Here is a 25,523-nt window from a genome sequence, read left to right on the forward strand (position 1 = left end):
TGCAGCAATTTCAGCAGATATCTTATTCAATAATTCTGGCACATTTTTAATTGCCTTTGCTGATCTTTCTACCTAATTCACAGCAGTGACAGGGCCTTACCATAGGTCACATTGTCAACAAGTAATACTATTTAGAAGATAAAAGCCTGAACTTACAGTGACAGGCATGTATTTGAAACCAAAGGAAAAAGAAGCATTTCCAAATTTACTGTCTTCACCTAGCTCTAGGAAACTGTTCCCAAAGGCATGGAATATGAAAATCTCACTTTCCTAGTGCAAGTTCACTGCTGTTCTAACAAGCTAACAAGTTTCCACTTGTAACTTGGTCCCAAATGATGGCTGTAAGGTTGTTTGAACCACATTCCAGGTTTTCTCTTGACTGCTCAAGATATCTAAACCCAAGATTAGAAAAATGGCATCAAGTTGTACCTGATGGAAGCAGAGCTGGAAAAGTGAGATGCCCCTGCTCTGAGTGTTCTGTTTAAGGAAACCCAAAGCTAGTTTAATACAGAAATCTCAGATTCAGTAGATGTGCTTATTATCCACATATGCAAGAAACTGAGGGGATAAACCTTTATATATGATGGTAAAGCAATCCCAGCAGTGAAATCTCTTCATTCCACAAAACTCTAAAGGTTTTTTTTTCACGTTCATGGATAAACAAAACAGCTTTTATCCTAAACACCAACAAGAGGCAGACAAGAAAACCCAACTCATTTTATAGCAGTGGTTTGGGTGACCCCCAATACCTGAAATCCAAGTCTCCAGACCTTTTTAATATAAGGCAAAGGTAATACCATCTGTACCAGCTGGCCCCAATTAAAGACCTCACCTTTATCAGCTGTGGAAGCATTTCCTGGTGGGCTGAGAAGCTGAGAACCACCCACCATTCATGTCCCTGCTGACTCACACAAACATTTATCAGCCTTTTAAAGGTGGTGTTCTACCATGCTAAGCAAATTACAACCAACTCGGGGAGATGAGGAGACCACAGTGAGGAACCTGACAAGACACACCTGGATGTGCAACAGAATATTCACCATTCAATAAAAGCAGGTAAACAGTTCTAGCAGCTCCTGATTACTTATGTAAAACATACTTCCAGTTATTAAACATCATAGAACAGTTTGGGTTGGAAAGGACCTTAAAAGATCACCTACTGCCATGGGCAGGGACACCTTCCACTGGACCAGGCTGCCCTGAGCTCCACTCATCCTGTGCATTCAAAGAAAGAGGCACAGAACACAGATTTCTTTCAGATAATCCCTATTGCCCAACTCATTCTCCTCTTATCCAGACCACAAGACGAACATCTCAGGACAATTTGCTCCCCTTATCTGCCTCAGTGCCAGCCTCCACGTCAAGAGCAGAATATTTACAGATCATATTAGGACTGGCCATTTCACTGGGAGCAGTTTATCAAGGAGCCTAAAAGAGTGGGAGGATCACATCCTGCTGCCCTTTCCTCTGGTAGGACCCACAGGAGGCTCAGAAAAGGCTCACAGCAGTTTTAAGCAGGATCACATTACCAGGCTGCACACAAACCTACTGTTTTTATAGTAGAAAACAGCTGTTTTGATGAAAAAGCTGGACAGTAGAAAATGCAAAATGAAACCATTACCTTGCATGGGATCCAACTGCCCTCCTCCATGAAGCCCCTGCTCCCAGAGGTGCCTCCAGGCTCCTAAAATGCTGCCTCCCTTGGAGGAAATGCTGTCCAGGTGCTTCTTGTGACGTGATTTTCATTAACCCTGCCCAGCATTACAGCTGAGTATCATCAACATGCCCTGCTCTATCCCAAGCACCGTGGATACACATCAGAAGGTGTCTGCATCCCTGTTAAAATCACAGGAAATTCAGGATGGAAAAGACCTCCAAGTCCAACCTTATTCTGAGTAGCTAAGCCACGTGTGTGCTTACAACCAGACGTGTTTGTCATCTGCAAACCTCTAAAACAATTATCATGGTGAATTACACCAAGGCTACAGCAGGAAAAAAAAAGATCTCCAACTATGTTACCTACTAAATTGCTTTAGGCACTCTAATACACAAGAAGAATGAACAAAAGTATCTAGGGAAGCATTACATGAGTTTTTCCCCATAAAAAAGCAGGCAGGCAGACACAGAGGGCCCCCAGAGAGTTCCTGGATGAAGAAATCTCTGCATAGACCAGTCTCCATATGAAGGAAAAGCCTGAGATAAATGCAGTAACAAACCCACCATGGATTTCAGGCTGAAAACTGTGCCTCTGAATGAAACCCTTGCTCAGGATTGCATTTGGCACCGAGAACTGAAAACCTGTGGCTGCTCTCAGGTGCTGCATCACTGCACCTTAAAATATCCATGACCTGCCTGTTCCCAAGGCTTTGCTCTGCCACTGGAGTGACCCCAGCTGTGAGCACCCCTGCAGATACCTTGGATCACAAGGGCTGTCCCTCCATCCTTCCCCAGAATTCATGATGCTCATTCCCACTTCCAACAAAGGAAGGGAGTATTTTCAACTGGAGGGAAAAAACCTCATGTGATTTTAAAGTTGTTCTCAGACAGCTGAACTCCCCAGAGTCAGGCATTTATCTTTTAAATTAAATAGAGAAGTCACCACAATCCTTATGGTTAAAAAAAAAAAAAAAAAAAAAAAAGGAAACATGATGAATCTCAAAAAGGAACTATTGGAAATCAAAGCACAAGAAATGGAAAGCTTTTACCCAACTGATATCTGGGGAATAAAATGTCCATGAGGAATTCTGAGATTTTCTGCATAAACCAAAGAATAAACAGTGTAAGTTTGTAATCCTTTGATATTCTATTTGCCAGTCTGTACCTCAATGTCTTCCCCAAACACGGACTCACAGTGAGCATTAAGCATTTTGAAGCTATAAGAAAGCATTTGTCAATTAAACCCCCAGAAAGTCAGTCATTTATCCCAAAGCATGACATCCACTGGCATTGTGCATCCATGTTAACCATGCCACAACACTCCAGTAAATAAAGCTCACTACCCAGGCCAAAAACTGTTGGGGAGGGAGAGCCCCTGGAGCTGAAAGCAGATCTTTTATCAAGAGAGCAACACCCAAACCTGACAAACCTGAGCTGAGGAACCCCACACCACACAAATCCCCTGCCTGCCCCCAGACACAGCACCAATAATAAAGGAGAAATGTGATGCCATTCTTTCAAGGCTGCTTCAGCACAGGATGTTTCCTCCTCACAGCAATTTCAAGGCTGTTGAAGCTCTTCTCAGTATTCCCAAATTATTTCCAGAAGTGATTTTATAACATGCCCAGGGACAAAAGCTGCCAACAGCACAAAAGTCTGCTGAAAACTTGACCTTTGGGGTTTTGCATTGATCCACCAGCCTTTATTGGTATTTTCCAAGAAAATCCTATACTTAAATCTGACTTTAATATAAACAGCCATAGAGTTTCCAGCTCAAAAATCTGCTATAGGAATTAAATGCCACACTCCTTCCTGAAAATTCAGGTGACCAGAACCTCAAAGACTCAAGACTTCAAAAGCTGTACCGTAATTCAAGCTGCATTTACACAAACTGGCTTCGGCTTCGTGTACCAATTAGTGTCCTGGAAATGCTCCTCAAAAATGCTGCCAAAATCTGTGACAGAATCAGTCAAAATGCCTTTCAAACCCCCAACAAAACAACAAAAAACCTCACAACCACTTTGAGGCCCAAGGTTTTAAGCACAAGTCATCCACTGGAAAAAACATGACACTGAAATGAAGGAAAAAAATACAAGTGAGAATGCTGCAAAACTGCTTATTTCAACACCCAGCTGATTTTATTGGTTCTGCAATCACTTTTTCCTAGGTTTGGCCTGCTGGGTGCATGTTCCACTAAACAAACATGAAGAAATAAAGGTGGTAAAATTCACTTTAAGTGATTTCATGAGTCGGAGTTAAACACAACTGCCTTTATTACTCAAAAATTCCCAGCCCAGAGAGCAAGGACACAGCCTGACTCCAAACTCCTATCACACAGCTCACCAGCTTAGCCACAGCCATAAAATTATTAAATATGCATAGGAATGTGCCTGAAATAAAGGCGTTGCAAGCAAACTCCATTTGATATGGATTTATACATTATATAAAATTTATATATATGTTTATATATATACATTTATATATATATGACATTTACCTATTTACATATGTAAATAAATGTAAACCCCCAAAAGACGCATGCCATTGAAAAAAAGGGAATTAAGAAAAAAAAACCTCTGAGACTGGCTGAAAAGGGTACAAGAGCTGACAAGATAAGCTAAACTCCAGTGGTGTGAGCCCAAATTTAGCCTTGGCTTATCTGGGAAGTGCCTTGTGGAGGTTACATGGGGTTCCTTGGGCTCTCATCCAGCACCCACTGCTTGTTGGTCAAGTATTTATCAAAGCTCATCATCTGAATGACTGAAAAAATGCACAGAAATCCATTTTTATTAATCTTAGAAGGGAAGAAAAGTGGTTTATGTTTCTGCTGTGATTTTTGTTCAGTTTTTACTGCACAAAACCCTTCCTTTCCTCCTCCCTGAGGGCCTGCTGGGGACAGGGACAGCCCATGTAAACAGTAAAGGCCAGCAGTGTTTGTGATGACACATTCCTAGGATTATTCTGCAGGAAAGGAACTCAGATTGGATCCAGAAAGAAATTAGCTTTTTACTCGGTGTGAACCACAGAACCCTGCTGTAACAGTGGAATGCACAGGAGGAGTGGGAGCAGGAATTCTGTCCCAAATTTGCAGAGCTCACTGGAGCTTGGCTGGGTAACTCAGTTCCCTCCTGCAGGAGGGAGGAACAGCTCCATCCCTCTGGGTTTATTCCCAGGGGCAGCAGTGGCAGCTGGCAGTGGGCTGGGGGAGGAGGCTGGACAAGCCAACATGGACCCAGACCCACTCAGGGCCACCTCAAAAGCCACCAGCAGCCACCTGCAGTGGCTATTTGGGACAGGGCACTGGGCTGGCAGCCAACTACAACTGCAGGAGAACTGTGTGAAGTCCTGTGCTGTGGAAACAGGTCACACACATTTTATAAATCATTACTACATCATAGCCAGCTCCATCAGCCACTAAATGCTGTCAAGCCCCCAACTGGGGGGAGCTGGTTTTCCATCCAAACTGGTTTTCCATCGGTTCTTCCACATAAAAACAACCTGTCTCCATACCTCATCCACACTATTTATGGGCAACATCACACTGATACAGCTGATTCTCAGCCTGGGGGCCCTAAAAATACAAACCAGAGCAGGCCCGCTCAGATCACACTCCAGTTCTTTATTTGGGGATGGAAAGGGATTTGTTATCAGTCAATTCCTGACATACTTTGCGAGGGTAGAGGTTAAGGCAGGCTGTGACAGGAACATAGCCTGTAAGTGCAAGGAAGAAGAGCTTCACCTTAACACCTCTGCCTGGTTACTGCAGCCAACCTCAACAGGCATGGCCTGTGCTCCTCCTGCCAAAGAAATTTCCAGGAGGCACTCCAAGAACAATTTCCTTCAGTGTGCTCATTTCATTTCCAAGCCACCTGAATGAGAGGACACCACAAGGTGCCCAGACACACATTCAGGGCCTGCAGGGATTTCATACAGACGTTTCGATGGTACAGTGTGAAATAAAACATTTGGGATGCAATCCATAATCCACAAGGAAATCAGAGCTTCCATTTTCATGGCAAAAACCATCTAATAGTAGCAAGGAATTAATACAGCATAATTTAACAGTTAGCTAGAACAAAATTGTAATTAACACAGCAAGTAAATCCCACTTTGTTCTGGAGTCCTTTATTTTAATGCAGCTTTCTGTTCCCCCATCACAGCAATCCCAGGAAAGTCCTGCTTCCCAGATGCTTCCTTGCAGACCCTCAGATTTTATTCAGAAGGGACACAAAGGTCCCTCAAAATCAAGCACAGCTATTTCACCACCCCAAATCAAGATGGTTCCAAAGGGATCAGATGAGAACTGCCAGTAAAAGCCACACAACAGAAAGGTTCCCTCCTTAAAATAAAGGATAATACAAATCCTGCTGCTGCTCTGGCTGAGATTTAGGTGGGAGAATCTGGGAACAAGTGATGAGTGGTACTGACACCCTGCTCATCTCCAGGAGGACCTGGATGAGGAATGCTGCTGGTGCAAGGAGCCTCTGTGAACATCCAGAAGCACGAGAATGCCTGGTGCTGAGGGATGTGCTACAGCCCAGGGACAAACACTGACCTGCCCTGTAATCCCCACCCTCATTCCAAGGAAGATTATTTCTTTCTGCCAGACTGGGAAGGGCACCCAGGGTAAGGGACTGGTTTTACACGGCCTGGGACAGCTCCTGGAAAGGTCTCCTCTTGACCTGTAGCTTCACCACTGAAGTGTAATGTGGCCATTGTGGCAGAAATACAAGAAGCAGAGCAAGGCAGCGCTGCACAACCACCTCAGGACAGAAATAGCACATCTGCCCAGGACTGTGATATCTTAATCAGAGTTGAACTGAATGAAACCATCTGCCAAACTAGAAAACAAAGTTTTACAGCCCTCATATAAAATAGCAGCACTTGTGTTTCTATTTTACAGGCACGACAGAACGGAAAAACTCTCAGATTCCACGACTTAACATATCTATGAAAATATATATTAAAAATAATATAATATGATATAGTACAATATAATATACAATTAATATAATAAAATTAATGTAATAAAATTAATATAATATAATATAATATAATATAATATAATATAATATAATGCAATCTATTTATTTATATTAATATATGTTTATAATATATATTATATGTATTGTTTATATATAAATAATACATGTTTTATGTTATTATTTCTTTTAATTTTTATATATAATATATAAAATATATAAATATAAATCAAACACTCCAAAAAACCCTCAAAAACATGAAAGCTTTAAAAATTTGTATATTAAAGTATATGATCTTCATTTATACAGATTACATATATATATTTAATTTGTTTTAATGTGAGCATCTCTCAAAGTGATTTTCAGAACAAGTTCTTCCACACTACCAGCTCTGTTTCCTGAAGGAAGAGGGCACTTGGAGCACAAACAAGCCTTTAGGTGACTGCAGTGCTGTCTGATCAGCCTCTGCTTAGCTGAATTCTCCTCCCTGCCTGGCGTTAAAAATAGAGTCGGTTCAGAGGGCATTAGCAGGTGATCCAGTGGCACACACAGGTCAGAGGACACACCTGAGGCTCTGCAGGGCCTCCCCAGTGAGGAGGTAAAGCAGGTGGCAGCAGTAAAACCTGGCAATAATCTCAGGAATGTTTAAATCCCAACAGAAAGCAAACCAACTGCACAATTTCGCTTTTTCCCTCCCCACCCTTTGTGTTCACAAGACCAAGAGATAAGAAGGGGCAAAAGGGAAGGATTCCCACAGGTTTTCAAGGCAGCCAAAGAGACTCCCGGCCTTTCCATGCCTCTGGTGCACACACAGAGAAATAATCAAGGTGTTTACACATCTTTATGCATAGCCAAACATACATCTCTCTTATCTGATCCCAACCTGCTCTTTTCAGAGCCTGTCACTCTCTAATAACCTCACCCTGAGTCACCTGGGAAGCTCTGCAGATATCTAAAGTGAAAATAAAGAATTTTTTTTCTGAGAACTTCAGTTCCCCTCCTTTGAAGGCCCCATCCCCGCCTCACCCAGAAGCTGAAGTTCAGCTCTTCATTCACAGCAACCTTCTAATCTCAAATACCATCATCTGCCCTAAGCAGTGACTTTGCAGCTAACTCAGAAATAGCCAGGAATTTTGAAGACTTAGGACATGCTAAGATATTTTTGAGATATTAGACTCAGATACAACAATAACATATTTTGGCCAGAACTGCTCTCATTTCACCAACACCAGGTGACCCCACAGAGACAGTGCCCTGCAAATGGGAGCTGAAAGAGGCCCTTGACTCCCAGGGACTTCTGAACACTGCTTTTAAAACATCTTTTTTCAGAAAGAGTCCTTTAGTGTTGCCCTCTTCTTCCTCTGACCCTTGGGAAACAACCCTGCTATGCACAAATCTGCATGGAATTAAAAATATCTCTGGTTAACTCTTGAATTGCACAAGGCTGTCCAACACCATGCTGGAAATCTGAGGAAATTCCTGGCCAACAGCACAAAACCTACGGTAACACCTTCCCCCGAGGGCAGAAATTAGCCTCTTTTTATTAAAACAAATTCTTCATTGACAAAGTTAACAAGTCAGGATGTAAGAAGGCTCTGGGGAGATCTCTCTTCAGACTTTGGGTACCTAAAGGGGCTTTATAAATGGGCAGATAGTGATACAAGGGGGAACTGTACTAAAGTAAAACATTTAGATTATATATTGGGAAGAAATTCTTTATTCAGAGGGTGCTGAGGCCCAGCACAGGGTGCCCAGAGCAGCTGTGGCTGCCGCTGGATGCCTGGAAGTGTCCAAGGCCAGGCTGGAGCAGCCTGGGACAGTGGAAGGTGTCCCTGCCCATGGCAGGGGTGGAGCTGGATGGGCTCTTCATGAGGAGGGGACAAGAGGACACAGGTACCAGTGACAGCCAGTGAGGATCTGCCATCCTGGCAGCAAGCAAACCAACAATCTGCAGCCAAGGATAAGGCAAAACAGGTGATTTTTCAATTCAAGTCAGGGTAAAGAAGACAAAATATTAATTTCTCTCCAAGGCCTGAGCACAATCCCCTGAAAGCCGTGAAGAGCAACACACGGTCAATTTTAACAGCTTCGGTAATTAAAACTGGAGAAAAGTTAAACCTTGTATCCTCTGTGAGCATAAAATCGGATTTTTCCCTGCAGGACACAGAGTCGAGGCACAAAAGCTGTTGCCTTGCCAACATAAATATTTCTGAATCTCTGAACAGAGGAGCTTCTGAATTAGGATGTTACATAAGGAACAGTTGGGTCAACATCCCAGTTTCCCAGGCATTTAACCCCAGATATGAACACAACACGAGCCCTGGAAGAGCAGGAGATGTCTCAGGCACTCTGTCACTGTGACACTCATCCCAAAGAAGGCTTTGGAGCTTAGGAGCCTTGGTTTTGGAAGGAGGGGGAGCATCAGCTCAGCAGGAATGCTCATAAGAGCAATGCTAGCAGGGTTAAGGGCCACTACTGATTTCTCAGGGCTCAGCCGAAGGAAAGAAGTGCCACTTATTAGTGAGAACAAACAGTAACTCATTAAGGTGAAATATTGTGCTTTTAACACCCAAATAACATCTGCACCCACAGAAGCAGCAGAGAAACTAAGGAGGGAGGCAGCTCCATAAATGCCTTACACATCCCTACAAATCAAATCAAATCTAATCCAGCTGCACTGAGTGGTTCAGCACCCACTTTTGCAAGAGTTTTCCCTTATGTTTAATACATTGGCACTGCTGTTAAGCAACTGTTTGCATGGGAATAAAAGGGAAAAAGCTTGCATCAGTGATGCAGAACCCTGTTCTCAAACCTCACACATGTATATGTATATAAACAATTCCTAAACCAGCATTTTTAGGAATCCAGATTCTCTGTCAAAGGAGCCAGACAAGCTGACTGGCAAATACATGCAAACGAAGAGGGATTATAAATCACTTGGAAGCACCAGGAGCTGGCAGCACACAGCACAGTATTTGAGCTCTCCTTCATATCTAAGTAGCAAAACACCGGCATCCAATCCTTCCAAGTAGGAAAGATCTGCTGGGAGGCTTCATTCACAAAATGGGAGCTGGGAAGAACAAGAACCCTCTACTAACCCTGGGCATTTCCCAAGAAACTTTGAATTTATTTCTTATTAAGTAAGTTCAAGGCTGAAATGAACTTCCCCAAGCTCAGTAATTGAGACACATCATCAATTCATTTAAAAATCAAAGTTGCTTGATATAATCAGAACTGACATTGCTGAATCTTTAATTCAATAGCTCTATCTAAAGGCTAGTGAAAATAAAGGTACAAATAAGGGGTGTCAGGCAAGAAGAGGGAACATTTCTCAAAGCAAGGAGACAGACTTTGAGCACCACCCACGTGGAACATTTATAGCCAGGAAATACAGACGTGCCTACCTTGTAAATCCCAGGGGCTGTACTGACATTACAGCCAGATCCTACAGGGCTCCTCACAAAGCTCTTGCTGTAACATCTCAGTACATGGAGAGATTTGCTCTGGGTTATCTCTTCACACCAGTGACCTTTACATCTTCATCTGGGCAGCTCCAACAGAACCCAAAACACGAGAACGAGGACTGAGCACGAGGTTAAATGATGACTGAAGTGAACCCACTCCACAAATATCCCTCCAAAGGGGACCTACTGACCAAGTGGCCCTCATGACAAACACACTGCCCCAAGTCCCTGCCTGTTCCAAAGCCCTTCCAGCTGCTCCTGCAGCCCAACAGCTGCACTGCAGGTTTCTCTGCCTTGTTTCCCTTCTTATTCCCAAAGGAAACCTCAATAAATAACAAGGCCGACCATTAATGTTGTCTGTGATGATCAAAAAAAGATTGCAGAAAGCTGCAGCGCACTGTTTGCTTATTCTCTCGCTGGCACTTCCCGCCTGCTTTGCTTTGGAGAAACATTTGGTACTATTTTGTCAATAAAGCACAAGTATTTGTCACACACTGTCATTATGTAGCAGCCTGAACCATCAAAAAATCATCAAACGCCCCGTTTTCAACTCCCATCAAGATAATATCTTTATGCTGGATGCTTTTCATGAACAAAATAGATGATAACTTCACGGGCTCAATATAGTGGCATTTCTTTTTCCTCACACATGAAAAAAGCCATTCTGTGGTTTTTGGCAGAAAGGGCCTCTCACTGTGTGTTTACTGCAGTTGCCATGGGGAAATCCCAACACCACTTATCAAAAGTAACACCAGCATATTAACAGTCTGCATTAATGATTTCTCGTTAAATCCTAGGCAGCCCAAAGTGCGAAGGAATATTCAGGCATTTAAAACATTTGCTCTCTGCTTTCCAAACACCAATTCCTGAGGTTATGGCCATGCCAAAGAAAACCCCAGTACACGCCATGGTTTCACAGTCATTACAGGGACTGCAGAGCTGTACTTGTTCAACTACTGCTGGTCATCAGCTCTGTAGGATCAAAATTAGCTCTGCTCTGCATTAGGGAGCCAAACTGCTCATTTCAAATACACCCAAGTGGTTCTTCAGCGGTGATCTAGGAATCCAAGACCTGGATGCAACCCTGCTAATGATCTTACACTGCTTTGAAATTGTATTTTGTGAAATGGGAGTGATGGCAGGTTCTGGCTGCTTCACTGGAGGAAGGGCTCAGCATCTGGAACCAGTGATTTTATTTTGCAGGGTAAGATGGCCGTTACGTCCAGCAAAGAACTGCAGTCAAGTCATGCGGGAACTGTGAGCAACTAAAACCCTTCCTCCGGTCTGATGGAAAAGCTCATCTGCCACCTCACATACAGAGCCCACATCTGAAAAACCACAAACTGTACACTCACCAGGATGAGCAGAGTTCCAGAGGAAGCCCATGCTCCTTAGAATCACAGAATCCTTTTGGTTGGAAAAGCCCTCCAAAGCCAGTGAGTTGAACCTGTGACTGATGCCCACCTTGTCCCCAGCCCAGAGCACTGAGTGCCAGATCCATCCCTTCCTTGGACACCTCCAGCGATGGGCACTCCAAACCTCCCTGGGCAGCCCCTTCAATCCCTGAGCAGCCTTTCCATGAGGAAATTCCTGCTGCTGTCCACCCTGAGCCTGCCCTGGCCCAGCCTGAGGCCGTTCCCTCTCCTCCTGTCCCTGTTCCCGGGAGCAGATCCCGACCCCCCGGCTGTCCCCTCCTGTCAGGAGTTGTGCAGAGCCACAAGGTCCCCCCTGAGCCTCCTTTTCTCCAGGCTCAGCCCCTTCCCAGCTCCCTCAGCCTCTCCTGGGGCTCCAGCCCCTTCCCTGGAGATTCTCCAGCCCCTCAGTGTCCCTCTGGCTGTGAGTGCCCAGTCCTGGAGGGGCCTCAGCAGGGCCAGCCCTGGGGGACACTTGGCTTCTCCTCACACTGAGCAACCTCAGATTCAAGGCAAGGAATTAGGAGGAAAGGAAAAGGAATATTGTGTTCTGAATGTCTCTTTTCCTTGTGCAAGTTGTGCTTTGGTCATCTGCATGAGCTTCATTAGATAAACACATCATTACCTGGAGTGGTAAAGCAAGGAACAGGCAGATCTCTGGCAAAACAACAGAGCACTAATTCAATTTACAGAGCTTCGGGAGGGAATGGAGATGAATGCCTGCACAACACTTCACAGAAGTATTCAGTGATCTGTCCCAACAAACTTACCCATTACTGCCATAAGGCATTTAACTGTCAAGTTTATAGCTGAGGCATTAAAATTCTACATTTCTTTTCAATTTTAAGAGAAAAACAAAGACCATGGCTGATAGCAGCTGGCACATACTTCAATACTGTGCACACATTAATCCATCTCATTCTCTAATTCAGCCAGTGACCTTAATACCAGTTCAGTTCTTAATCACCTGGCTCTATCAGTGCAGCTGGCATTCATTTTACTTGACACAAGACCTACCCAATAAATAATAAAAAAAGCCCTCTTAGACAATGCTTGAAAATGCTTGACCCCAACTACAATCCATTTATCTGCTGGGTTTTATTTTCATAACAAGCTCTAGACAACATTCACAAGAACTGAAACAGCTGAAAGAGTGCTAGGAGGCTTTTACTTCATGAAATCAGGGACTCTCTAGTGCTGAAAAAGATTATGCTTATGCCAGCACAGCCCCAAAAACCTGCAGCCAAATCCCAGGGAGCCACACAGGACCAGTTGCAGTGCATTTGCATCTCCCTGCGCAAATCCCATGTGCTCCAGGTCTCTGCCCACCCATCCGTGCACATCAGGCTGCCTGGGCTGCTCTGGGAATGCCAGCAGCACAGCAGAGCAGTGACCAGGGCAGCAAGGAGAATGACACAGAACTAACAAGAATTATCTCAAGTGAAGCTTTGCAAGGAAAAGGCTGGAGGCCTCCAACAGAGATCACTCAGCAGCTTCCCCCTGCTTCCCATGACTCCAAGCTGCAGAGAATTTGAGATAAGAGCTTAAAACTAACTCCTCTAAAACCTCAGGGGGAGAAACCTCAAAAGAGCAGTTTATCATATTATAATGATACTCTTTTTGATAGTCAACAATTTTGATACCCAAATCTGCTTAGTGTATCCTAAAGAGAGGTTATTCAAACAAATTTCTCTCAAAACAAAAGAAACAAGTGAGAACCACTGAAAAATAAACTGTTTTAACATCACCCCCTACACCCTCAGCCTCAGAGCCATCCTCCTCATCTTCCTCGAGAGCAGCAAGGGTTCCTCTCACCAGGAAAGAATAATGAAAACTTCAAGGAGAAAAAAGTTTAGACGAGGAATGACATTCCCCTTAAGGACTTCTTCTAAATGGTTTAAGGCAAAAATAACTCCTCTGGCTTGAAGTTTCTCTTTCTGCCTTTGGGGATAGTGGTCATGCATACAGAAAACCTTTCTTCTTTCAAATAAATGGATCCCCTGCTTCTCTGTGCAAGAGTTTTGGGAATTGTTACTTGCATAGGATTTGAGGCCAACAACATCAGAGCAAATGGGGTTTGCAGGTAGAAAAGGAAAAGGCTTGATGCTCAAGGGCTCTTCAGTGACAGCATGAATAACTACTGAGAGACTACAGACTGATCCCAGCCAAAAATCAACCTTTACTGACTCCACAGCCTAAGTCAGACCCAGTAACATCAAAAACATGTAGATTGAAAAATCCCTGACTCTTCTACTTTAAAACTTGTTCAAAACTATGTTGTACCTGACTGTACTATTTCTTTTCAGGAAATATCATCTAAGCAGATATTGCAGTACCCAGGTGAATATTTGAAGATAAAAATGCCAACAAGCTACATTTTTTTAAACTTCTACTTTCTCTTAAAACCCTGGGCAGGCTTTTTGTTGGAAGTAAAACATCAAATAACTCATGCACAGTACCAAACACAGAGAATACCAAGGCCATGAGGGAAACAAGTGTAGAATCATAAATCACAGCCTGGTTTGGGTTGGGAGGGACTTTAAACCCCATCTCATCCCACTCCCTGCCATGGGCAGGGACATCTTCCACTATCCCAGGCTGCTCCAAGTCTCATCCAACCTGGCCTTAGACACGGCCAGGGATCCAGGGGCAGCCACAGCTGCTCTGGGCACCCTGTGCCAGGGCCTGCCCACCCTCACAGCCAAGAATTTCTTCAAGTTTCCAGGAATAAAACCCACAATGAAATTAAGGTTCCACCTGTGTGTCTGCAATTACTCCAGAATCCACACACAGGACTGTCAGGAGCACACCAACTCCACATCAACTAAAAGAAGCAAAATACAAGTTTCGGTCCAGCAGCAGCTTGTTCCACCCTTAAAATATTAAAATGTATTTGGCATGCTAATAATAACTAATTAAATATTGTTCTTAACATATAGTAGGAGAAATTAAAGACTAATTAGTTCAAGTTCAGCTTTCTAACTGTCACCAATGAGCAACAGCTGGAGCTGTGCACAAGGTTTTTTCCCAAGCTGCAATTTTATTGGGAAAGGGAAGGAAATAGAGCACACCAGGTGTGCTAACCCATAACACAAGCCTGCCACACTGCTGCCTACTGCAGCCACACCGCTGGGACACAGGGACACATTTTCTGCAGAGCAAGCCTCAAGGCTTCATTGCACCAGACAAATCTGGCAGCAGCACGCACAGAAAGAACCTCTCTGGAACATCTCAGTGCTGTGTACCAAGAGTTATCGATTAACTGGGGTCTCCTCCCAGGCCGGGAGTGCTCCCAGTGCTCCCAGTACCTGACCGGGGGCAGCTGGAGGAGAGCAGGAGTTGGAGTGTGCTGGCACAGGACAGGCATGAAGAGCCCAATGAAGTAATTAGCTGTTGTGGTTTCCTTGAACTTTAACCAAGGTCAGACCACAATTTCCGTCAAGATTATTATAAGCCCACGTGAACGCCTCTACATCAATAAAACCTTACAGTCCTCAGTTGTTAGGTCTAAATATTTGGCTCTGCTCCTTATGCCTCAAACTCTGGGCACGCTCCACTCGCAGCAGGAGCTCTGGATATGGAAGGAGCTGGTTATTGCTTTCCCCAATAAACCACCTGGGCCCAACTCCACACCATCCTCTGCTGTACCTGGGCCTTTATGAAAGCTTAATCTAATTGAGAATTGTGTTTTCAGAAAAGCAGCAACTCGGAGATCATTTGCCACCTGATAAGCACTTGGTGCTCAAAGGCGACTATAATTGCTGGGTAAATGTTTCATCACAGATACTTATTAAAGATCTGAAAGCACAGCTGGAAGAAAGCACAATGAAGCTCAACAACCAGCATTTCTGGTTTGACAGCCAGTGATACCAGGATGCTTGCAGATCCTCAGAGAAAGCAGCTCGTCAGCTCTTCCCTGCTGCCCCACAGTAAGGTACCTCCATCCCACAGTAAGGTTCTGATTCAAGTTTTTCTTGTATCTGAGGGATTCACAAACCCCCAGAATTCCCTATCTGATTTCCACCTAGACTAGAAATGCTCTGGCTAATTTGTACACAGCTATATAAAATGACTCAAGTAATAAAATAATTCAAAGAGTGCGGCTTCTGATTCTATACTATGTTTTTCAAAAACATCTAAGTTCAAGCTCTTTTATTACAATGAACGTTTAGGATTTATGAGACATTTACACCAGCATTTACTCACTTCTCCAGTAGTGCCCATTTCTAACCAACATAACCCATCCTTCAGATTACAGAAGTCTTTCCAAAAGCAGAAAGTCCCAGAGCTGTGCAGCACTAGGCCACCCAGTGACCTATATACAGCAGCACTCCAGTCCAGCTTCTATTCCATAATTAAACAAGCGACACTTGCCTCACGCATCTGTCCTAGAATGCCCAACCAGTCACCCCAGAGAGGGATTTTTGGTTCAGGAGGACAGAGAGCCTGACCTGCACTCTGCAGAGCTGCACTACCATGTGCTTCAAAGCACGCTGTATCCATGGAACAGTTTGGACTGGAGGGAACCTTAAACATCATCTCATCCCATCCCCTTGCCATAGGCAGGGGCAGCTTCCACTATCCCAGGTTGCTTCAAGCTCCATCCAGCATGGCTTTGGACACTTCCAGGGATTCAGGGGCAGCCACAGCTTCCCTGGGCACCCTGTGCCAGGGCCTGCCCACCCTGATGAACCCCAGTGCACCATCTCCCTCTCCTCGCACCCAACAGTCCTTTGACCCCACCACCCATCCCCCAGCACCGATGCCGAGCCACCCAGAGGAGACAAGGACGGGCACCTTTATGGGGGGACCCGTTGATGCTCTCGGAGCTGGACTGCGTGTCCACGGCGGCTCTCCTGAGGCTGCTAAAATAAGCCCTGGACCTGGAGAAGCTGCTGCGGGGGGAGCGCCCGTGGGGGCTGCCGAAGAGGGCGGCGGGGCCGTCCCTGCGGGCGAAGATGCCGCTGAAGAAGCGCAGGAGCCGGTGCTCGGTACCGGCGGCGGGGCCCTCCCGGCCCAACCGCTCCGAGAGCCGCTGCAGGTCGCTGTTATCCAGGGTCCGGTTCTTGCTCTTGCTGCGCTCCCAGCGCTCCAGCCGGGACAGCGGGTCCGCCTGGCTCAGCACCTCGCCCACGTCCAGCGTGTTGCGCTTCTCGGGGGGCTCCGCGGGCAGCGCGGCGGGCGGCGAGGGCGGCGGCGGCCCGGGCAGGCAGCCGGAGCTGCTGTGCCGCCGCACCCGGGCCGGCTCCGCGCTGCCGCCGCCGCTCCAGTGCCTGAAGCTGAAGCTCCGCCGCAGCAGCCCCGACTGCCGCCGCGGGCTCTGGCCCCGCTTCCCCGGGGCCGGCTCGCCGGGCCCCCCGTCCTTGCCCTCCTCCTCCCCGGGCGGGGATGCGGCTGCGGCCGCCGCGGCTTCTCCGGGTCCGGCGCTGCCCCCCGGCGCCCCGGGCACGGGCGGCCCCGCTCTCCTCGGCACCTTGAGGCGGCCCAGCTCCAGCTGCCCCGTGCTCAGCGTCCTGAAGGTGCGGAAGCCGCAGGGGCTGGGGACCCTGTCCCGCTCCTCGCCCTCCTCCTCGCCCTCCTCCTCCTCCAGCAGCAGCAGCCCGGCCCTGGTGAGGCTGGAAGAGCCCGGCGGGCGGCTCCGCCCGCGCCGGGGGAGCTCGGAGCCGGCGCGGCCGCTCTCCGGCCCCAGCAGCTCCTTCTTCACCATGGTCACGGAGATGCGGTACACGGTCTTCCTCTGCGGGGTGCCCCGCTGCATCCTCTCGGGGGAGGAGGCGGCGGCCGGCGGCTCGCTGCTGTCCAGGAGGTACATGATGGCTCTGCCCTTCAGGCAGCGGCGGGCACCGCGGGCATCGGCGCCGAGATGGACGGATGGATGGATAGGTGGAGAGACGCGGGTGGCTGGAAACGCAGAGCCACAATCCACTGCAACCCGGTTAAAAAAAAATAATGAAATAAATAAATTGTAATTAAAAAAAAAAAAATGCTCCGGTGTCACACCCCGCTCTGCGGCGGGGTCAGGCTGGGCTCCGGCTGCGCTCCCCGCCGGCGGCCGGCGTCCATGGCAGCGGCATCCCGGAGAGGCGCCGAGGGACGGCTCACACCCACGCACGCATCGTCCTCCCGCGGGGTCCGGCTCCGCTCTTCACGGCACGGGAGCTGCAGCAGCCGCTTCCGAGCTCATTGTTTACAGCGCGGCCGCACGGCTGCGGATCCGGCCGGGTTTCTCCGTGCCCTCTCCTCGGGTAAATGCGATCAGCACCCGCGGCGGGCCGGGCGGCGCGGCGGGCGCGGAAGGGCCGCGCGGGAGCGGAGCGGCGGTGCCGGAGCGCCCGGCGCACGCCCCGGGGCGGGCAGCGCGCAGCGGAGCGGCGGGGCCCGGCCGCGCCACCGGCAGCCAACAAGCGCCGGAATGGAGTCCCGCCCGCCCGGGAGCGGCCCGCATTCCCTCTGCCGCCTCCTCTAAGGAAAGGGATACGCCTCACGCTCCCCTGCCAGCAGCACCGGCAAGCCAGAAGCGCGCAATTGTCCTCTGGAGGTCAGCCAGTCCAAGCCCCTGCCCAGGCAGGGTTACCTGGAGCAGGTGACACAGAAACACGTCCAGGTGAGGCTGGAACGGCTCCGGAGAGGGAGCCCAGCCTCCCCGAGCAGCCTGTTCCCATCAACTTACAGAAGTTCTTTCTCGCGTTGATGTGAAACTTCTCGTGGTTTAGGTTATAGCCGTTGCTCCTCATCCTGGTGCTGGACACCACTGAAAAGTCCGGCATCATCTTCTTGGCATCTGCCTTTAGGGATAATTATACGTGATAATGGGATCCAGGATTTACTCAGGTCCACAAAACGGCAAGGCGTGTGGTACCCATCAGCTTGGACCACGACCTGAGCTCAGATCTTAGTTCATTCTGCATCCGAGACAACACTTAAAATCAGTCAAAACTACTCAGAACCGGTTTGTTTTTTTATCTGTGACCCACCTTAACAGATGTTTGTTCACCGCATCACTCCGCACAATTAACAAGCCCCATTACTAGATTGGTCATTCACGCAAAAACTCTTCCCAAGCAGCAATCAGAACCTGGCTCTCCTACACTGCTGGAGGAGGGCGTGGCACACACACCCCCTTTCACACCCAGCTTGCCACAGCTTTTGCAGGGATGCTGAGGTAATTAACAGCCAGTAAATGCCTGCTCTTAGTCACTCACAAACCAGGCTGGCAGGGAAAAAAAAGAAGTTAAGCAATAACGCTTCCATGCCTAACATCCCATAAAAAGGCTTGAAAAACCACCTGCATCTGCCTCGCACCTCCCTCCCACATCTACAATCAAAACATCCTTCACCAATGCCAGTGAGGGTCAAAAGCAATAAAAAAGCAGGTGTAAAAACGAAGGAAAGCACTGCCACTGCCACTTCCACCACGAAACCCCAAGTGCCACATCTACAGGTCTTTGAATTCCCCCAGGGACGGGGCTCCACCGCTGCCCCGGGCAGCTGTGCCAGGGCCTGGCCTCACTTTCAGTGAGGAACAGCTCCAGACCTGGAGGCACATCACGCTGGGGCACACCCCCAGGAGCAGCTCCAGACTCTGACACCGGGAATAAGGGACGCTCTGGCTCCGAGCCTCTGCACACATCCATTTATTGGTGACACCGCGATCCCACAACCCATACTGCTGCTCCGGTAACACAGAGAATTCCTGATTTAGCTCATTTCTACAGCTATCGGTGCTGTCTTTAATGCTGAATAATTAACACTGATTATTCCTCTTAGCTCTATTCACCATGGAATAGACCTGCACATGTATTTTCAGCAGATATGCATTCAAGATGAGGGGCTTGGAGCAACCTGCTCTAGTGGAAGGTGCTCCTGCCCATGGCAGAGTTGGAACAAGGTGATACATAATGTCTCTGGGATCCTAAGAGGTCTCCCTTGGCCAGCCCAAAAACAGATTTCCAGTTCCTTCTAAATGTTGTTCACTGTCATAGAACGACGGCACATTTCTCCATTTCTCCAACACCCAAAAGACCACTTCTAATGGGGATTTCCAAAGAAAAAAATCAAAGGGAAGAGATCGGAGAGGGAAAAACCTGTTACAAAATAGGAACCTAAGAGTGAAAATTTGTTGTTTATGTTTTTTTCAAGATCTAAATCTGTAAATTCACCAGACTTGGAGCCCGCCTCCCGATCCAGGCCGCGCTTTCCAGCGTGCCGCGCGGGGAGCGCAGCCTCCTCACCCGGAGCGGGATCAACCATTTTTCATCCTCCGGGATGACAGACCCCTCCAGAGGAACCACTTTTAAGCGCAGACAAATAGCCGGCACATTCCTCCAGCCCTCTCCGGAGCATCCCACACTCCCCTTCTCCCCGCATCCCGCCCCGCTAGGGGCTGCGCTCCGCTCGCACCGGGTGGGAACGCGGACATCCATCATCGGTCGGGATGCTGCAGCAGCTCTTCCTACGGGCAGTAAGTGGTACTCCAAGGTTGCTCTGCTGCTACTCATCACAACTTACCACCCTGCAACTTCTCCTAAGGTTTCCTGTAAACAGGACGAGTTGTTTTGCAGCCGCCGGTGCCAAGCCCACCATCACCTGGTGGTCCGGGCATCCCCCTTCAGCCGCGGCCAGACGAACTGCAGCAATGTGCTTGAAGTGCTCATCTAAGAGCGGGTTCTCTCAGAGCAGGGATGGCATGTTCAATGCCGCGGCCGGGATGCCCGCGGAGGGAGCGCTGCCCGAGCCGCGGGGATGCCGCCCGGAGCCCGCCCGGCCGGGCTGCGAGCCAAGCGCGGCTCCTGCCGCTCCTCCCGGCCCGCAATTAGCACAGATCCGCTCCCAGGACGGGACAAGTCCCTCAGGCCCTGGGACGAGAGCAGCCAGCAGCCACGGCAGCCAACCCAAACAAGTCATTTGGCTCGCAGCCCACGCCCTGTGTCCTGAAGGGCCCTCGGCAGCGGCTGCCGCTCACCTTTCATTGCAGGGGCGCTTGGAAGCAGAGCAGGATGCACAGGCACCATAAATACCGGGCTCTGCAAGGTGTTGGCCCTCTCCGGGGGCTGGGGCACAGGGGGTTACACCCTCCATTCCAACTCTGCAAACTGCTCCGTCACCTCCTGCCAAGATCACAAAACACCCCCAGAGGATCTCGCTGGACAAAGTCTTGATGTCCCTCCAGTGCGGTCACACTGGAAAGTACAGCCATGGAAATCCTCCATCCCATGCAGCCAGTAAAAGGCCACGTTTGCCATTTCCCACCTAGGATAAGCTCTCTACCAGAATTAGAGGTTCACAATTCTCAGCAATGAGCCCAGTGATTTATTCTTCATCGGTGAAACACAAGTGTCTCAAACGTATCTTCAAAAAGCTTCAGAGTGAGTGCAGAGGGAGCGCTCTGAACACAGCATTCACTGATGCCCACCCCGATGATGTTCTGGAGTTGAGTTTCACATCTCCAGCACACAGCACTCACTGCCTGCTCACCATCAACAACTGCAGAGATGACCCTGTGGCATTCCTGCTCTCCAACAGCTGTAGAGCAAGGTCACTGAGCAGCAAATACTGCTGGTACTGACTTTATCAAGCAAACACTTCTCGTGTCACTCCAAGTGATGTAAAGCAGGTGTAGCATTTTCTCTTTTCTAAAGAACTCTTTGCAAAAATCATTATAATTCTTTGATTCCTTGTTCTTAATTCCTTACATGTGTTTCACATTCTGCCAGCAGATCTAACACAATCACCACTCAGATGTAAAAGCCCAGACACACAGAAAGAACAGTTGGACTTGATGATCTTAGATGTCTTTTCCAACCTGAAGAATTCTAGGATTCTATTAAATACCTCATACACCAGCAGCATCTCACTCAGAATTAACATTTCCATGCTGAGACAGACTGGACAGGTTTGTCAAAACCTTTTAGGGACACAATTCCTGTGATGCTGCTTGTTTATATGCCCATGTTTTGGATTTTATTGGACACCTCACTGCCTTTTTTTTTTCTAAGAAAAGCAGCCCTAAATGTTACCATTTTTGCAGACTGCAGGCTAAACTCTAGGCACACAGTACCACTCTAAGTAGTGGTTCCTTTGACAAATTGATTGTGGAAGGCAAAATTAGGTCACCTGAGCAATTCTTAAGAGCAATTTGGACAGGATTTCACTTTTGTCTCCTGGAGAGGCCACGCTCCATCCGCTGTTTGTCACCACAGATCAGCGTTCACCCAGCAAACAAGAGAAGGCATCTGGACCACAACATTGTGCTGCAGGGGAGCAGCAACACAGAGCCCAAACTCAGGGGCTCTCTGCAGCCACGGGGTTTGCATTAAGGCACTGATCTGTGTCCTCCTGTCACTCTGCACTCGTCCATTGAACAGGCCTGAGTTCCCTGTAGGCAATTCTTTACTCGCATGAAGAACAGAGACATCTCACAACAAAGCAGAGACTAGGGGCTACCAGCACGAAGTCAGCATTTGGCACCAATAATGACCTTACTGTCAGCACAAGGAAAGCACATCCCTGTCCTAAAAACACTGGATGCTGAGCAGGAAAGGGAATAAGGGCCATGGGATGTGATGTAAAAATGCAACTCAATCGTTTGTCTCACCAGGAGAGAGGTAAAACGCTTGGCATTACTTCTCCAGGAAGAGCGTGTCATATTGCCAGGGATATTCTATCACATGGGATAATAAAAGTCACAATAATTGTCATTTTCATGTCTCAGCATGGATGATGGTACTTCCTTTCACATCAATTATGCCTCTTAAGTACTTCATAGTCTAACAGGCTCTTGCTTCATAAGACTACATTATTTTATAAATAGAATAATTAAATACCTTTGACTCATATCATATTCATTCATTAAAGATGAGGGTAGGGATCACTCTACTTTATATGAAATGGGAAAAAATGAAGTTAAATCAGTTACATTTTTTTTTAAATCATGACACATTCTAGCATTATTATTTTTTAAAATTATCTTCAAACAAATTCCAAATTTCATAACATTTCTGATGTCCAGGCATAGCAGGTTTGATCCCTGCAATTTATTTAAAAGAGCAGAGTAAAACCCTTTTTTTTAAAGGGAAAGAGCATAAAACCTCTTGAATTCTTCTGCATGACTGAGATCATCCTTTTGATTTGTGCCCCCAAGCTGATGGAGCTGTTAAAATTAATATATTGTGCCTATCCATCAGCTTAAAAACAAAACAATACACCTGACTGCAGCTGGATTTTTACTGAATAAACCAGGGTAGTCCTCAGTTATCTTCTCACTGAACAAAGAGGCATCCAGAGAATTAAGTGTGCGATTCATTTTTCAATTTTAAGTAAAGGGGTTTGTATATCACATCATTTGACAGAGGAGTTGTATCTTTCTGTAACTGAAGCAGCAGAACAGGCAAACATAAAACATAGCAAAAATGAAAGATCATAGAAACTACATATTATTACTTCAAGCTAAGACACTAAAGCTTGTTGTCCTGAGAGCTACACCATTGAATTATAGATACAAAACTTGATTTGCTCTTCTATAAATTTGGTTTATCATTCTGCCATTCCCCCAAGGCCTTGGGGATGGACCAGCCAATGCTAAAGCCATTCCTACAGGTGATCCCAAGACTCTGCTTCCACTTCAATCCAAGTTGCCAACACAGATCTGTTCACATTCTGCATTTATTCACAGGGATAACTGCAGAAATGCGAATTCTGTGACTTTAATTTGCTTCTAAGCAGGCTGCCAGTGTCACCCAGGAGCCCTGCTTGCTGTTCTTTCCATCTCCTGAGGCAGAACACCCCAGACACCGCAGCGGAGCACCTCGGCCATCCCAGGGACACTCGGAAAAGCATCAGCTGATCCAGCTCCAAAGGCTGCTCCTGTCACCTGCCTGCCCTCTCAGCTGCTGGCAGGCAAAGAGTCCAAGAATAAACTGTAAGAAAACTCATCTTCCTACACACCCAGCATTCCCTGAGGGGGCTGTTCACACAGTCTGAGTTTGTACACGCCGCCGCTTCAGAATCTCATTTTAAATACAGGTATTTATTAATAGATAACACATTAATATAAAGCCATGTTTGTCTCCACAAGAAACAGTGCAAATTTCAAGAAATTCTTACCTCATTTGGGATATTATGTCATTTTTTTTAAGAAGCTAAATGCTTTTTAACTCATACATTTCCTTTAATCCCCTCCCTGGCACAGTAAAATACTCTGACAGGAAGCATCATTTGTAACTCAGGACTGCAACTTTTGCTTATTACTTGTTGTGTTTCAGTACCTCACAAGCAGGAAGATTTCCAGATGCCTGCCAGCTACTCAGTGTTCCTCATTTTTAGGCAGGTTGCTTTTCACCTCAAATCACCTAGGCCCCCAAAGAGACTGCACTGCAGCAAGGCAAAGAAAACTCAAGAAAGCACTTTTGGCTAAACTTTCAGCTCCAACTATTGGAAGCAGGTGAATTTGTCATTAACAAGGATCTAGGTAAGCACTCAGGCACAGGATGATCTGCACAAGCCTAGGCAGGCTCTGAAGGGCCATGAATGCAGAAGGTTGTGTGTTTATGGAAAAGGATTATTCCAAAAGCACGAGCTTGGCTCCATCAGTGTAAGAAAGAGGGAGGATGTGCCATGACACCTGCTCCTGCCACAGCCATCTATTCACTGAGCAGTGCTACTCTTCTGGGAGCCTGATTAAATTGCTGCCGCTACTCAGCATGTCTCTGCAAAGTCAAGTGTCACAACAGTATCACAGATTTGACTCTGGATTTTTTTTTTAACTCTAGGCAAGAAAACGAAGCAAGGAATAGGAGTGGAATGGGGAGGGTGTTCTGGGCTCATCTACAAGTAGATGGCAGAAGGACTCTCAGCTCTGATGTTCCATTCTGGATACAGACATTCCATAGGCTCAAACGGGCCTACCTCAGGGAAGAGAGGCTTGGGGTGCAGTCACAACTTTATACTCCCTTTTACAACCTCAGAAATGGAGTGTGGATTTCCCCACAGGCTTCAGGGAGACCTCAGGGCAGCACATAAAGGGGGCTTACAACAAGGCTGCAGAATAACATTTCACATGGGCTTGCAGCAGACAGGACAAGGGAGAATGGCTTTAAACAAAACGAGGGCAGGGATGGATGGGATATTGGGAAGGAATTGTTCCCTGGGAGGGTGGGCAGGCCCTGGCACAGGGTGCCCAGAGCAGCTGTGGCTGCCCCTGGATCCCTGGAAGTGTCCAAGGCCAGGCTGGATGGGGCTTGGAGCAGCCTGGGACAGCGGGAAGTGTCCCTGCCCATGGCCTCTGAGGTCCCTTCCAACCCAAAGCACTCAGTGGCTCTACAGCAGCACCTCTCTGTCCCAGCAGCTGCACATACCACCTCTACAGGGTATTTTGTGGTCAGCTGTGCACCAGGCTTTGTGTGGGGTTACACAATCATGGCCTTCAGGCTGAGGACAGAGCAGATGGAACCAGCCGGCTCTGCCAGCTCTGACCCTCCAGGTGCTGCACTCAAAAAGCCATCCCTGAGTTATGCAAGCCTTGCATTAAAAGTCTGCTCAATGCCTTTCTGCCACTGAACAAACCATGACGTCTGTAAAAGCTTTTAACCACCCAAACTTTTAAAAAAGCTTCTCTCTTGATAAACAAAGTACAGTAGCAAAGAAAATGTGATGTGAAATCGGCTTGAGTATCTGTGTTTTCAAGCCAGCCTCGAGCTAGGAAGCCGAAAAGATTTTAACAAACACAAAGAGAGCGGGTCTGTGTAAGGCACTTTTCTGCAAACTACACACTGACCCAAGGGGCACTGAAGGACACACACAGGCTGGTAAAAAGAACCATGCAAAGCACCAAACACAAACAGGTTCAACTCCTACAACGCTTGTTCGAGGCTGTCCTAGCCCAGCAGCCACACCTGCACATCCTCCTTGGGAATGGAAGCACCACTGTGCAAGGGGAAGAGAAGGGGAGTCTCCACTGAAACCAGAAATTATCCTTAAGAAATCCCCATTGTTGGGATGTACAAGCAAATTAA

General features: G+C 47.3%; 1 protein-coding gene across 13 annotated transcripts in view; it reads right to left on the reverse strand.

Annotated features, from left to right (window-relative positions):
* AGAP1 (ArfGAP with GTPase domain, ankyrin repeat and PH domain 1) overlaps nucleotides 1-25,523 on the reverse strand; it is a 307,825-nt gene that overhangs the window by 226,913 nt on the left and 55,389 nt on the right. For 3 of the 13 annotated variants that reach the window (XM_030277034.4, XM_030277039.4, XM_030277033.4), the window contains exon 1: nucleotides 16,312-17,864. The exons of 5 other annotated variants lie outside the window; for them this stretch is intronic. In XM_030277034.4, the coding sequence (XP_030132894.1) occupies nucleotides 16,312-17,326 (1,015 nt within the window). In that variant the 5' untranslated portion in view covers nucleotides 17,327-17,864. Of the gene's footprint in view, nucleotides 1-16,311; nucleotides 17,867-25,523 lie in introns of those variants that run through there. 5 more of the 13 variants (XM_030277036.4, XM_030277038.4, XM_072931916.1 and 2 more) reach the window with 3 other exon arrangements.

This window comes from Taeniopygia guttata, chromosome 7, assembly GCF_048771995.1.
Source record: "Taeniopygia guttata chromosome 7, bTaeGut7.mat, whole genome shotgun sequence".
Taxonomy (NCBI): domain Eukaryota; kingdom Metazoa; phylum Chordata; class Aves; order Passeriformes; family Estrildidae; genus Taeniopygia; species Taeniopygia guttata.